The 16,601-nt window shown below is 39.1% G+C and overlaps 1 protein-coding gene across 2 annotated transcripts in view; it reads left to right on the plus strand.

The window, feature by feature from the left end:
* The window catches only part of glra4a (glycine receptor, alpha 4a), a 29,752-nt gene extending 16,865 nt beyond the window's left edge, over positions 1-12,887 (plus strand). The window contains exons 2-10 of one of the 2 annotated variants that reach the window (XM_061276146.1): positions 354-481; positions 890-957; positions 2,302-2,525; positions 3,777-3,859; positions 5,854-5,991; positions 6,069-6,283; positions 8,826-8,975; positions 10,610-10,720; positions 12,086-12,887. In XM_061276146.1, coding sequence (XP_061132130.1) covers positions 354-481; positions 890-957; positions 2,302-2,525; positions 3,777-3,859; positions 5,854-5,991; positions 6,069-6,283; positions 8,826-8,975; positions 10,610-10,720; positions 12,086-12,376 — 1,408 coding nt within the window. In that variant the 3' untranslated portion in view covers positions 12,377-12,887. The other variant, XM_061276154.1, reaches the window with a different exon arrangement.
* Positions 12,888-16,601: the final 3,714 nt, after the last annotated feature.

Genomic DNA, 16,601 nt, shown 5'->3' on the forward strand with positions numbered 1-16,601 from the left:
GCTTCTTTAGTTCCAGGCTCATAAAAAATCTTCATGTTTTAATGTACATTTGTACCTTGAATTACAAGTGATGAAGTTCTAAACTAATATTCTCCATTGAAATTAATTAGTTGAATGAATAGAAATACATTGATTCCAGGCCCAAAACTGATTTGTAATATTTAAATTTACAAACTGTTCCTGTACCTAGTGCACAAAGCAAGGTCCCTAAAAGCGCACTTGGATGTGTTTGGTCCCCAGGAACCCAAGCATTGAACACTAAACAAGAACTGAGGTGATTGAAGAGCCAATTTAAATCATCTCAATTAACACCCCTTCTCCTCATCTTTGTCTTTGTTCCATCAACTTGTCAGATTGAGCTCCTGCAAGGAGGAGATAAAGCCCTCTGGCAGGGCACCACAACACTCGCCTTCCGACTTCCTGGACAAGCTCATGGGACGAACGTCGGGATACGATGCCCGCATCAGACCCAACTTCAAAGGTAAGCGAGGGCGCCAAGAGCAGACAAGCCATGAAAAAAATAAGAAGAAAGATCTCAGACACGGGGAAAAACAAAGCGGAGCAAATGTGTGATGTAAGGGCCAGGAAGCGGACAATACTCAATGCGCTCTTTATTGGCCCTGATGCTGTCTTCAATATTTACCAGACAGCATGAAGCTATACTGAGCTGTGATCTAAATCCAGCCATTTTCTATACATCTGGTCCTCATAGGTGAGCATGATATGCAACCCATGATGATCCAGTCATACGTTGTGGGAAGACGGGTGTTGGAAACTTTTGACCCGAGTCAGTTGATAACAGTTTATAATGGCTATTATGATGTATGTATATTAGAAAGATCCAGAAATGAGTTCTGCTTGTAAAGAAAATACGTGCTTCCTCCCTCAGGCCCACCCGTGAATGTCACCTGCAATATTTTCATCAACAGCTTCGGCTCCATCACGGAAACCACCATGGTGAGAAGATCCCGCATTTCAATGCGGAACATCGCCGCCGCCATCTCATTAAATCTCACTGGAATCCATTTGGGATCTTGGAGCGCCATTGTTTTGCTTTTGCTCGCATCTTCAAAATGACAAAAACGCTTGCTTGCTTTCTAACAATTAAAGCCGGTTGCCTCATTTCTGCGCTTCCTGGAGCATAGCAGTGCAACGTTCCGAAACCAACACATTGGATAATGAAGTGCCCACTCTGCAATTGAAATGAGACACTGGGAAAATGAATGGGGGGCGCGGAACAAAGCGCTTCATGTTGAAACAACTGCCCTCGGGAATTATAAGCGCAGTGATCTAGCTGCTAGGTCAGCATTAGGGAGCAGAATACTATTTAACCGAGTCTGACAGGAGGTTTGGGTTGATTGATTGATTGATTGATTGATTGATTGATATCTTTATTTCGAACATCCAAAACAAAAAAAGATCATAATGAATACGTCACCTCAGTTGTAAATTTTGGCTACCATATTTTTATACTCCAGATGAGGGGGAGGCTTCCATTTGTATGCATTTATGAATAATCCATCTATCCATTTTCTATATTGCTTATCCTCACTACCGCTTACACAGACTTTCTGCATGTCTAGTGATAATAGATGGTGAAGTGAGATAATTACAATTATTTCCCACCTTTAGGAAATGTTGTTATGATTCGACAAAACTAGAAGTGCAATATTTAATGAATCAATCAATAACCATTTTTTTCAATCTATCAAGCATTTAGGTGCCAGGTTTTGTCATTTTCAGCCGCTGAACAGCAATTATTCTCAGATTTGTGTAGTCCTCACTGTGTATGTAAGCAGTAGTGAGGATGAGACATTTGCAAACATCTGTTTTGTTTGGAAAACATTTTTACTGTGTTTTCTGACACACGCATATTCGCATGGTATGCACGGTTTGAGTTTGAAGTCCTTCTCCAAGGGCCCATTTTGCAATTGACAACTTTTCATCAAATCTTGCAGTTCTTCATAAACATGCTTTGCATAAGCCGGACATCACAAAAAGCTTACTCGAACATCTAAACGCATTTTGGAACCACTTAAAATGGTGGCAGGCGTGCGCTGACTCTCATTTTACATGAGTTTGAAAGTGATTGGTTTATTCTGACCGCAGCCACATCCAAGTTACACGAGGGTGTGCACACTTGAGCAAACACATTATTATATATTATATATATATATTTTAAACACAGTGTGAGGATGTCCATGAGTGAACAATATTTTACTTTTCTCTAAAATTGATGCTGCACCCAGCAACTATTAAAAGAATTATTGCGTACTAACTGATATCCCACCTACTATACAGGACTACAGGCTCAATGTATTCCTACGACAAAAATGGAATGACCCCCGTCTGGCGTACAGTGAATACCCGGACGACTCGCTGGATCTGGATCCGTCTATGCTGGACTCCATCTGGAAGCCTGATTTGTTTTTTGCCAATGAGAAGGGCGCCAACTTCCATGAAGTCACCACTGACAACAAGCTACTGAGGATTTTCCAAGATGGCAGCGTCCTGTACAGTATCAGGTAAAGACTACGGATTTGTCTTTTCTCTGCATTTGCCAATGGGAAACATTTGAATATACAATAACATTTATGGCCTAGGAGCGTTTTTCATACAACTATTTATTGGATGTATTTGTTGTATCGCCGTCATAAACCAGCCGCATTTGGTTACATAAAGCTAAGTCAAAATGGATGTCACACATGTCACTAAAAGGCACAAATTAGGTTGGAATGAAGCAATAAAAGTGAAGAACAAGTGTATAAACCTGGATCTCATTCTTGTAAAAAACAAATAAAGGCTGATGCAACAAACTTAAATGACAAAATGCCTTTCCCCACTGCACCTGGTTTTGTTGGTGCTCACCACGGGGCAGTGCTCCAGTGCAAGTTTGCCCATATTTGGAAGTGGTTGCGTAGTGTAGGTTCTCCACAGGTACTTGGCTAGCCTGCCATGTTCCCAAAAGATGCATATTAGATTTATTGAAGATTCTAAATGTCCTTAGGTGTGAATGTTTGTTTGTGCATGGTTGTCAGCTGGGATAGACTCCAGCTCTCTGTGGACCTAATGAGGATGAATGTGAAAGGAAATTGATGGGTTCTAATATGGCACCAAATAATTTCCTATCCCTAATCATCAAGCAACACTGTAAGGAATTCATTTGTAGTCGTGTCCGACACATTTGTCAAATGGTCGTCACTGAACATTTTACCAGTGGCAGCAAGAGTGTCGCCTTTGGCCAACGTACCTCGGCAGGTTATTACGTAGCTCTCGGCATGCTCCCAAATTGCTCCCTCTCCTCCCAATATTTCCGTGGTATCGATGCCACAACAAATAAGCGGAGATGCACAGGGCAATAATTGGTCCATATGTGGGGGTTTTCAGCGATTGGACTAGATTAAACACAAACAAACAAGCTCACAGTTGCGAGAAAGATCATTTCACCATCACACTAGCAGGGTTTTAATAGCTTGGGATTTTATTTACTTAATTCTTGCTTTTTTTGTTGTTTTCTTTGTTTTTTTATTTTGAGTTTGCTATCGTTTTAATTAGGTTTTTATTTTTAAAAATATAAAATGGTATAAAATAAAATACATTATAATTTTCAGCCATTCATTTTATTTACAAACATGATGAAAAGGTCTATTTATGTAAGCAAGCGCCGTTTGATCATTTCCCAGCTTTCTGTCTCATTTCTGTGCATTGTTTTGTGCCTTCTGCTGTCCCCTGTTGCAGTTCTTTCTCCTTCCTTTCACTCTGCTTCTCCATCTCAGGCTGACTCTCATCCTTTCCTGCCCCATGGACTTGAAGAATTTCCCCATGGACATTCAGACGTGCACCATGCAGCTTGAGAGCTGTGAGTCTTCTTCACGTTTGCCTCTCTTCCTCCCTCACCTTTATGTCTGACTTTCTCTTTTTCCTGTTTTACCCTCTTTCCCTCATATACTCTGTAAAGTGTCCAATTAGGAGAGTTTGGGGATACACTGTTTCTCCACTGAAGAGTAAATGTGTTTTGTTATTGATGGTATATTTTGTATTCATAAATTCATTTATGGAGGGCTCGTTAATCTTTTCCTAATTGCATCCCCTGTGCCTTGACTATTTCTGCAAGTTTTGTGAAGTAAGAAAAAGCATCTTTTTTGCATTAGGTATATTAAACCACTTTTAAATGCGATTTTCTGTTTCACTGATAAAGTCAGTGGGAGAAATAATGGGCTCCCCTTACCCTCGGAAGAGATAGCATCTGCCCCCGTGGAGCCAATTTCCAGCATATAAATAATAACACTTCAATTTTTTTGTGGCTGTTATGAAACATGACCCCTCTCTCGGTGCCTGGCGGTGACCCGTCCCTTTGTCATAAGGACAAAGGGGCCCCTCGCCCCCCCCCCACACACACACACACAAACAAACAAACAAACAATTCAAGCTTGGCGCTGCCATCACTGCCCGTGTGTGCTTATCTGATGGGACACAAACAAAAGGTATTGTTTTGCTCCAAGCTAGATACGCCCTCTTTGTGCTGGAGTCAATATGATTTATTTCAAACCGGTCATAAAAAAATAATATGCAGAATGTGCATCAGCCGACATAAACGATCAAATAAATAAATGAAAAATAAAAGAAAAATATTGGAAAAAATATTGAACTACAATACTGACAATGAACAAAAGGAGTTAAAAGACTATTAAAATTGCTAACCCTAAAATTGTTCTGCATGTGTAGTGGACCCACACTATTTTGTGGGGAACGGTGACCGGGCCGGCCCACAATTCCTGGAAATGGATGCCCATTGTAAATATATTTTTTCACCCCGTCAAATTGTGAAAATTGATGCCCATCATAAATGTTAGTTTTTCACCTCACCCTCAGCCCACTTCCCCACGCTGTGTATTACATACAGCTCATGAAAAAAAAATGAATAAAAATATAAATTAATGTTCACACTTGTTGCTGTTATGAGATCAAAGCCACAATGGCAAAAATGTATGTTGACGAGCACTAGTGCACCACCCAAGGGGACAATCACCTTGGCTAGTGCCGGATGTCAAGAGGACATTGGAGGTTTTACTGCTACTAGTGTCGTCATGGCAACATGAAAGTGAGTAAGGGGGAACAATAACAACAGAGAAAGACGAAAAATATATCATTGATTATCTCAGTGAGCATTGTCATTCCCTTCACTTGCTACAGGAGGTGAATGGTAGAAAATTCCCCTCATGAACAAGATAAAGTGAATTTGACTTGGTTGTTTTTCCAGCCAGTTGCTACTGGCAAGGCTAGAACAACGTGAATAATTTATGTGAGGCCTTATGGGTCCGTGTAGACATCAGTATTATTCAAATCTGTTCAGCATTCTGCATTGTTGTTGTATGTGGCATGCATTTTTAACACATCTACTGTATAATGAGGCAGCTGAGAAAATAAATTACATAGCACATACAAAACATTGCATGCGTGAGCTCCATTAATGGACTCGCACTTAGTGAGACATTGCAAAAGCGTTACAAAGAAAATGTCTTCATCAATTACATCTACTATAGTTACATACATTTTCTGCTAAAGTGCTCAAGGATTTTTTTTTTTTTACACTGGTATACGAAACGATATGCGTGTCGTGTGGCTTCTCACTGTTCAAAAACTTTTGCGACAGACTGACGTGCTACAGCATAGTGCTTGGGGATCCCCATTTGAATGAGATCCAATTCAAACATTCTGACCTCAAATTAAAATACAGTTTTAAGTGACACTGTTAATTGAGCCGTATGAATTTTCGTTTTTTTCTCTTTAATTGTAGTTGTAGTTTGCCATGGTGTACAAGTGTAACCCCTTCTTTCCCGGCTCTTCCCACAGTCGGCTACACCATGAATGACCTGATCTTTGAATGGCTTTCTGAGAATCCCGTCCAAGTAGCCGATGACCTCACCCTGCCCCAGTTTGTCCTTAAAGACGAGATGGATTTGGGCTACTGCACAAAGTATTACAACACAGGTAACACACCACAGAGCTCTGTGATTGATTGAACTGTCACATTGAGTGATGTGATACTTATGCGCTGTAAAATACAGGTAAATTCACCTGCATAGAAGTTAAGTTCCACCTGGAACGCCAGATGGGCTACTACTTGATCCAGATGTACATCCCTTCGCTCCTCATCGTCATCCTCTCGTGGGTGTCCTTTTGGATCAACATGGACGCCGCCCCCGCCAGAGTGGGCCTGGGAATCACCACTGTGCTCACCATGACCACACAGAGCTCAGGCTCACGGGCCTCCCTGCCAAAGGTGAGTTGTGTCGATGAAAAATTAAAAGTTATGTGTTTAGCTTAAGAGATTGACAGCGCCACCTTTTATCATTTGCTGCAAACAGTTTCAGAGGATTTTTTGAAATGTTGAACGAGGCAACATTTGTTACATGTGTTTTTGAGCTTGTAACAGATAGCTATAGCATACTGTACAACCAAAATTGATTTAAAAAAAGTTATTTTAAGTCACATCTCACGCTGACCTTTTGACATCATCAGTACATGTCTGTATTCTACTGTGTGGATAGTCCAATAATGGAGCCATCATCAAGATGCCCGCTTACAGTTTCCTGAGGAAAAACAAAAGCACGATTGGGGAATCAGAGTGGTTAAATATATTCCGACAGTCGCCGTCTCACATTCGTTTTCCTTTGGGTGTCTTTATAGGCTGTTCGCACCGTTCATCTGCCAAAGAGCGATCCATTATTTTGTTTCATAGTTGATATAGCCCAGCCTGGAAAAGGCCAACCCAAATGCTCAAAGTCAGGAGTTCGCGTTTGATTAAGTGAGGATCAGGAAAGGGATTGACTGGCCTCGTCCTCCAAAGTCTTCCAAAGATGTCTAAGAGGGGGCAGGGCACTCTCGAGTGGGGGCGGGCGGGGAAAGTGGGTTATTCGGTGATGAAACCGTGACTTTGCAATGAATGTAGGAAAAAGCTCGAGACGGAAAATATGAGACAACACAGATGATGAGGTCATATTCTTCGTGTGTGATAACAAAGTCAGGCTCTTTTGTTGTCATCTGGAAAAACCAAACGCATGTTCTGCTTGATTGGCCAGGGGATCAATGTGTTTTAGGGTTTGGGACTGCAGCATGTAACCATGGCAACTGAATTTCCACCTCACGGGATGTAACGACTACACTTACAACTGACGACAACATAACTCGGAATTATGACCAGGGTGTAATGGATTGCGAGGTTGCACATGTTCTCTATTCTAGTCCCCCAGCCACAACTTTAGGCAACAATAGGCACTGATAAAAAGAAGTGTAATGTTATTTTCGTGCTTGACGTTTAGTGTACCGTAAAAGTAAACATTTAAATATATACAGTATCATCTCTTTCACAGAGTGTGTGTTTTTTAGACAACACAAAATCAGTATTCATTGTCACCTGCTTCACAGCATATAAAGTACGACTAGTGTACCAGCGACCCAACAGATGGTGGAGAAAAACATTGCCTCCGCGCCATCGGCTGTAATCAGGGTTAGTGACCACAAACACGATGGAGACACCTGTTTCGTTAAGTATGCACTAACTGCATCCATTACGTTTAATCGCTGCTGGAAGTCTGTCCACATACTTTTATTTCAACATCAGGTTTTCAATTTGATTGTAAAGCAAAAAGAAACAGCAGGTTTCTCCTCAAATGTGACAAACAGTTTATGACTAGATTTACGACACAATTTTGAGTATTTGGCCTCAAGCTGTATTATGTGGAGATGTGCCGTGGATGGGTTTCCAAAAAAAAAAAACATTTAAATAATGCTATGAATAATAATGTGGCATTAATCAAGATGAGTAAAGGAGTTTAGAGACTCCCCGGAATGTAAAGCTGGCATGGAGTTGTTTGAAAGGCTCTTATTTTACCAATGAAATATGTCTCTGACATCAAACAACTATCATGCGCTTTTTATAGTAAGCACTTCTTATAAGACTCTTTTTTATTTGGGTTGAAAGTGGCCTTTGAGTAAGCACTCACGCACACACATATATTGTATGTACAGTATGTATGTTTTTATAATTTCAGCCAAATATTTGATTTCTTGACAGAATATTCAGTAGAATATCAGAATACCAAACTAGCTGCAACCCTACTTGGAATCACACAACCAGGGACATGTGAGACAGCTTAAAGATCAGGTCAAAAATAACTGAGTGGTACACATGTATTAATGTCTGTATGGATGCCAGCCGCTGTTTTTTTTGGGGGGGCTCTGTTTGTAAGTGACAAATGTCAGTGTCTCACTTGCATGAACCTTTGATGCATATCACTAAGTCACTCAAACTTTCACACAGTGGCAGGCTCTGTATTTGGTACTTGGGCCTTTAGGTGCAATGTACCTGACTCAATCCACCGCCTAGTATCACCAGTATCAATTTGTAGTTATGAAAACCAGTTGTCCTAATATACAAAAACTCAATGTAATGGAATTCAAATACATTTATCCTTTACTCTCAAACAGTTGAGCGAGTCAATGATGGGGTGTCATTTCCCTTTTTTATCTTCTTCAGTATTTGTTTCTGTGACAGTCAGCAAAATACCACTCCACTGGATGAACTCGATTTGCAACATGTGCTCGGCGGCTGTTGCCTGATGCGCCATGACACTTCTTCTCCTGAGCGACTGGACCGGGGGTTCTCCCCGAGCCGTCACCGTGACCTGTCTCCTGGCTATGTGTCAACTGCCCTAGAAACCCACTGATTCATTACCATTCTGTCGCGTCTGGGCACAGTTGCTCCTTTCTAGCTCGTATTGACAAACCCCATGTGACCTTGCGCGTTTGTGTGTTTTCTGCAGGTGTCCTACGTGAAGGCCATTGACATTTGGATGGCGGTGTGTCTTCTGTTTGTGTTCGCCGCCCTACTGGAGTACGCAGCGGTCAACTTTGTCTCCAGGCAGCACAAAGAGTTCATTAGGCTGAGGAAAAAGCAGCGGCAGGAAAGAATCGTGAGTGTAAATCAAGCGGGCCTTACCACTTTGGTAAGGAAAAAAAGAAAGACAAACTGCAGACTGCATGAAAAAAAAAATTAAAAAAAAAACCTCCATAACTTTGACTTATGCCTCCCGCTATGGTGAAGCGAGGTATTTTTCTAGGAAGTGACACCATCAATATGGTACAACTGGCTGTCAAGTCAGATGAAAAAGATCAGCTCTTTTGCTGCGCCTTGTTGCCATGGTGACCGGTGACCCTCAATGTTCTTTTGCTGTCCTTTCCCTTCTAAAATTACATTTGACACAGCGCAACAGCTAACCTGGACAATCCTGCAGCTACTCAAACCGGCAAAATGCATTTGACCAAATTCACTACAAATGGAACTTATAGGAAAGCAAGGCATGCACGTCTGTCTCGACTGCTCAGTAAAATATGCCCGAGTAACGATAATAGCAATGGAATGTGGGCGCTGTCCATCACTTTGCATTCTGAATGGTCTATTTTCCCAACAGTAACAAACATAAGTAAAGCACAATGGGTTATGACAGAGTACACACAGCTATTCCTGAACTAAGCTAAACTTGCAATACAGTGACTAAAGCAAGCAAGAGGTTCTGACATTTTCTGTCATAAATTCCATGTCATTCAAACGGTTTAACCTTCTCATTCGATTTGATACTTTTAATGGACCTGGATTTTCTACATTATACATGAAGAGGTCATGGTGGGATACATCGTAGGGTCCACAACCATATATTTTAAGTTGTTTGTGTCTAATCAGTACATGACGTCGCTTTAAAACTTAAATCCTGGTTTTAAATGAGTTCAGCAGCAGCAGACAAAAAAATCAATCAAGAAAACAAAATAATAAAAATCTTTCAGGCTTCACTCAAAACCTCATTTATTTCCAACTGTGTGTTTTTATCACGTTTTATTGACTTTGCTAGCAAACATAATCAAAACCCCAGCGGCTGTTATTACAAGCTGATTCCTGTAATTCTGAACTCTGAAGAGGTGCACGTGAGGTGTGTAAAATCAACTTATTTCCCCCCCCCCTCTACTAAGTGTGTCTTGCAAGGAAACAACAGAGAGTACACCATAATAAATCATGTTAAAGTATCCCACACGTCCCTGTACAGATTACACAGTTTCTACTCATAGTGATAATCAGATCGAAATGGTCTTCACGTGCTTTCATAGATAAGGAAACATGCTTCTTGCATGTCTTCTTAAACGCTTTTTAGCCATGTGATAAATAAGATCAACAGTCCCTGGTTACTATGATGGATTCCTGTATTCCTAAGTGGATGGTAACTAATGGAAATATGATATGTAATTATCAAGTGAAGCACTAAATCAGATCTTCCATTGATATTCCTTCACATAACTCGTATTAAAAAAAGTAATTCCTCAACATCCGCTGAATCCATACTATCTAGTCCGATTGTATACCAGTGCCGACATGCTTTACATCTTGATTCATTTTCTGTCATACCTGCTATTTGTTTCATTCAATGCGTGGACCAAAACCAATCAGCTCCTACAATTATCTTCCCTAATCAAAATATGTTATCTTATATAAAACGATTCCATTAAAAAGGAGCACTGACAATGATAATGGTAATAATTGCAACTGTGTGTCTTGGAGGAACTCGCCCATCCGAAAGGGAGTGTCGAGTCGTTGCGGAACGTGAAGGTCATTCCTGCTAGCGATACCACCTGCAGGAATGTGACTGAGCACTGCAACGCCTGTATCAGGGTAAAGCGTCAACCCTGCGTGAACTCTCAACTTTGAACCCTCACTAACTGACCATGCTGAAAGTTCAATTTACCCTAACAAGCACTTTGTGTTGAGTCCACAATAGTGTTATAATCCAACCCCACTTACATAGTGTTTGTTTCCTAACTATAAACGTGTGCTTTTCCCCTACATTTTCTCATTGTGTTGCCTGTTTTTAGGGATTGTGCTCTACTCAGTGCACATTTCTAATCAATTTTATCTTTTGTAAGACAATCACCCACATTCTTTTTCAGTAAAAGAAACTTTATTATTACTATAGCATTACTTTCCGGTCTGCTACCTGTTAATGAACTGTAACACGGCATTTGTGAGTTTTGTTACAAGTTGGTCAAATTTGTAGACAGGGCTATATATACTCATTGTTTACCAGTATGTAAACGGCTTCAGAGCCTGTAGTCACAACGAAGACTTCACAGGTCCCATAAGAGGAACCGTGAAAAGCTATTATGTCATTTTAATGTGTTCTCCCCATTGATGATAACTTTCAACCTTTTTTGCGCTATCTCACAACTTTTTTTAAACTAAATAATAAAATGTAATTTTGCTGTCACAGTACGAAAAAACGGTCTGTCTACCTACGTGGATGCAAAACTGCAGTGAGTCTTTTTTTTTTTCAGTTCATTTTTACAAATCCTTAAAAAACATTTTGTTTTGAGTACAATTGTAAATCTTCAGGAATGATCACACGAGGTGTGTTCCAATCTGGGTTTTATGCTGACGATTACGATACCAATCATCCATGAGTGAGAATGTCCGTTATCGATACTTATCCCATGGATTAGCTGCACATTTTTCAATTTTAGTGATGCTCACATTAATATATCGGATTTTTCTAATTGATGAATCAGATCAATTTATCCAAATTGAGTGATCTTTTTTGTGATTGGCAATGAAAGGCATTGATTGACAAATGCCTATCACACTTTCCAATGGAAATTGGGCGATCACAATCAGTGGCTGATCCATAAATTGGCCGATCACAATCAGTGACCACAATCAGTGACCCATAATCAGATGAGCACTAGATAATATGTACAAAATAATATTACTAATGCACTCATTCACTATAGTTAGAAATTTAACTATCGTCACGAAAAAGGGGGTTGTAAAGCATGTTCTGTATTTCTGTCGTTACTTGTTGGCGATATTTACTTAATGTGAAAATAGTCAAAAAACACAAATATATATGACTTTAATAACCCATTGTGTGTTGTGTTTGTAGTACTCTTACTATCAAAAGCATGTGGTAATAAACAAATTACCATAACCTAAATTATTATTAATATTTCTTTACATAAGTAACGCCTCGGCTCAACTCCACAGGATGAGGAGATGTTGCGGGAGAGCCGTGGTTTCTATTTTCGTGGTTATGGCCTGGGCCACTGCATGCAGTCCAAAGATGGCAGCGCCGTGGAGGCGGCCACTGTCTTCGGCCCACAGCGTCCCGTGACGGTGCACGACGGCGAGTTCCTCCACAAGCGCTTCGTGGACCGGGCCAAGCGTATCGACACCATCTCCAGAGCCGTCTTCCCATTAAGCTTCCTCTTCTTCAACATCTTCTACTGGGTCACATACAAAGTGCTGCGGCACGAGGACATCCATGCCAACTTGTAAAGGGCGTTCACCTTTTAATGGATTTTGCCAGGATTTGCCTCTATTGCGGCGAGGAGCGGCAGCGCTCCTTTTGGAACTGGTCATGATCGTTGCACTCCAGAGCGTCTCCGGGTTCTCGAGAGTTTTCCAAGCCAAAATAAAAAAAAAATTAATTGAGTGGTTTCAGGCTGAAGCTTTTGCTTCAGGTTAGATTCCACTGGCTGATCCTTGGCGGCAATGTCATCAAGTGAGGACTGATGAGACTTGAATTTCAACACTTTGTGTATCTAAATGTTTTCCAAAATTCTAACAACGATGACTTTTTCTATATTTTACGTTCTACAGGCAAGGGTGTCTGAAAAAGGTCTTTGATATTTACAAGTATTCTGTAAGTGGTGATTTTAGCTACTTGTAATGAGATTATATACATAGATATATTGACATTGTAAAATAATAAAAGAAGCCGTGACAGAACCGCACAAAAAGGTTTTTATGTCAAGTCAAAATAAATATTTTTCTTCTGCTTGGATAACTGTATTCCTATTAAATCAAATACATGTATACATTCATCCCATTCAGGGTGCTTTCACTGGTATACAGTGAGCTCCCACGTAATTGGTTTTCATCGTGTTAGCAGGAAGACACTTTGGTGTAAGGACCAGCAAGTCTTAATAACCCTAACCCCAACCCCTAACCTTAACCTCAATCAACCATTTTTCTTTATACATTTTCTCCATAATACCATAGTTATTTAGTCCAGTTGCAATTGACATACATTTTAATAGTAACAGTAAGTTATGTTGCATAACGTTTTTGAAATAGCAATGAGCCAATTCAAAAAAATGATGTCAACTACAGTTTGACAATACCGTATTCAACAACAGTACAGAATGGCAACATTTGCTCACACATTCATCCCAACTACTTCACCTGCTAATGAGCCAGCTTTGGATATGAAACATGCTTCACGGTTCCCATGTGCCCATAAATAATAAGTAAACTGCTGTAATTGTAATTATACACATATATAAGTATGTATATACACTACTGTTCAAAAGTTCGGGGTCACTTAGAATTCTCCTTCTTTTGAAAATAAAATCTCAATTTTTTCAACGAGGTTACCATTAAACTAATCAGGAATACACTCTATACATTGTTAATGTGGTAAATGACTATTCTAGCAGCAAACATCTGTTTTTAATGCAATGTCTATATAGTAGGTTGTATAAAGGCCCATTTCCAGCAGGCATTCTTCCAGTGTTCTTATGGTCCATTGTGTTTGCTAATTGTGTTAGAAGGCTAGTGGATGATTAGAAAACCCTGCAATTATATTAGTTTTCATGGACAACACTAAATTACCTGGGTGACCCCAAACCTTTGAAAGGTACTGTCAATATAAAAAAATAAGAAGGATGTGATATATCTGTTGTTCATCTGTGAACATTATCAGATCTGTGCTAAATTTCAGATTCAATGCTCTTGTTTTTATGGGTTCAACCTAATTATTCCTTTGCCACAGGCTTCAAGTGTAACCGAGTGATGAGCAGAGACCCTCAGCTCTGTAAACAGTGGAGCGTATGTGTGGAGCAACATGGAATTGATATCATGGGATCTGGGATGCCTAGTTACCATGGTGATGCTATTCATAAAATGCTGCATCTCCAGATACTTTTTTTTTGGGGTGCTTTTTGAAATTCACAAAAAATCTCCAATTTATTGCTTACACCCATACTTTTTTCAATAACGGTCAAATGTGATAAAATAACCTGAGTGCTTGGAGTTCGGAATCTATTAAGGAAGAGGTGAGAAAAAAAAGTTTTCGTTGCTTTCGCTGAATTGTGTATCATAGAAGAAGAATGTGAGTGGATTACCTGCTCTCCTCTGGGCTCTTTTATGACTTTCATCACTGAACATAGCAATAAAACGATGTAATCTATGAGGTAAGGAGCAGCAGAGCGTCATTGTTTGTTTTTTTATCTAAAAGAGAGAAATCCCTTCTGAGATGACTATAGATAACCTTCAAATGCACCTTCAAACGCACCACTAAAACTGAAAAAAAACCATTTTGTAATGAAAACAAATAGTACGATACTTTAAAAAAATATTAAAATAAACTACATTTCATGTACATGAAAAGCACATTTGGGATTCATTTTAAATGTATTTATATCAGGACTACTAGACAGCTGTATAGAACAAGGAACGTGTAACATGCATATTTAATAAGCTTTTTATTTTATTTTGTACTTGACAAATACTCCATGCGTGAACTAAAACTAATATTAAAACTAATAAAAATGACACTAAAATGAAGCATCAAAAATAAAAATTAAATTAAATGAACAAACCTGCTGTAAAAGGAAATTAAAACTAACTGAATTTAAAAAAAAGCACATCCAATATTGAATAAAATGTAAATGAATGAATAATGAAATGAATAAAATGAGCTGGTGCTCAAAATCCACTTCGTTGTGAAAATGAGAGTGATTGTGAATGTTTTTTCCAAATACTATATGTCCTGGGATTGACATCAACTACTTGAAGATGTACACCACTTCTTGCACGAAAAGGTTCCAGGTCACCTGCCAATTTAATGAGGAAAAAGAGCGGTTTAGAAAATGGATTGTCAGATTATGTGTTTACAGAAGAGCTACATTTGCGTCTGTCATGATAGATTACAAAATTGCAAAGCTTCCTCAGACAATTGCCAACATAAGCCAGCTGTGACAAAAACAAAAAAGAACCAGTTTTTTACAAGCACAAAACAACACATCCAAAAGCGTGCATCCATCATGCAGAGGGCAGCACGTCAAATGGAAATCTGACATTTAGAGCCTCCACACCTTCACTCACTGGTTCATATATGAACTATAGCAAGTGACAAATTGTTTCCATCAGCCCTGTCCCTGGCGGAGGCCTCTGATCATGCCACATTTTCCTGAAATGTCACACTTGGTCTTCTTTTGTATTCAATCAGAGAGTACACATGAGGCTTTGTTAACTGCTACTAAACTGTAAAATGAATCGTGTGGCATACATAGTAGTTGCCAGTCTGGAAATTTTACTATGTTGAAACTAGCCATCAACGAGCAAGTGTTATTTGATTTATCATTACATCTTTTTTAACACCAAAGAATCCGCACCAGGATTCGTTTCCGTGTATTCACACCTGCACAAAATGTCCCGACCAGCGATACAATCGAACCCTGGTCCGTTTAAACCGGACCAAACAGTCAGGTCTGACACTCGCCTTTATTATTGTCTTTAGTTATCTATCTATTCATTTGCTGAACTATTTACATTTACATCGAGTGACTTCATCCTCACAAGCATCACGGGCATATCATACTGAATAGCCAAGACTGAAATGTGTGTTTGAGTTGTTCGGTTACCCTGTGGTTTTTCATCTTTTCCATTACTTGTACCCTATTGTGTCAACTGAGAGTTTGGGATGATTATAAAACAGTGTTTATGCACGCTGCTTTTTTTTTTTAATAAATGAAGTCGTCGCGCCAGCAACAATTAGCAAATAATCAAAGCAGCAGCTGTCTTGTTGCATTTGCAGAAAATGGCAGAGGCGCCAAGTAAAATTCATTTATCTCTCTGCGTGTCTGTGGGAGGGGAGGCAGTTTCACTCGACAAAGCGTCCGCCATTCATTTGGTTTCATAGCATAGTCTCACATTAACAAACCAATCTGTATTTCATTTAATGAGATGGACAAGTATTTTGTTTGTGGATAGTCTACAATGCTGTAATGGAAATCATGAGAAACCCTACCAGTTTTTGGTGGTAGTTTCCAGGGTCCTGGAACAAACTAAGGACATTTAAATTTATTTATTTATTTATTTATTTATTTATTTATTTATTTATTTATTTATGTATTTATTTATTTATTTATTTATTTATTTATTTATTTATTTATTTATTTATTTATTTATTTATCTATATATTTATTTATTTTTACTTACTTACTTACTTACTTACTTACTTACTTACTTACTTACTTACTTACTTACTTACTTACTTACTTACTTACTTACTTACTTACTTACTCACTTACTCACTTACTTACTTAACTTACTTAACTTACTTACTTACTTACTTACTTACTTACTTACTTACTTACTTACTTACTTACTTACTTACTTACTTACTTACTTACTTACTTACTTACTTACTTACTTACTTACTTACTTACTTACTTACTTACTTACTTATTATTTAATCAGCATGTATAAGCAAAAA

The sequence above is a fragment of the Syngnathus typhle genome, linkage group LG1 (genome assembly GCF_033458585.1).
Source record: "Syngnathus typhle isolate RoL2023-S1 ecotype Sweden linkage group LG1, RoL_Styp_1.0, whole genome shotgun sequence".
NCBI classification, from domain to species: domain Eukaryota; kingdom Metazoa; phylum Chordata; class Actinopteri; order Syngnathiformes; family Syngnathidae; genus Syngnathus; species Syngnathus typhle.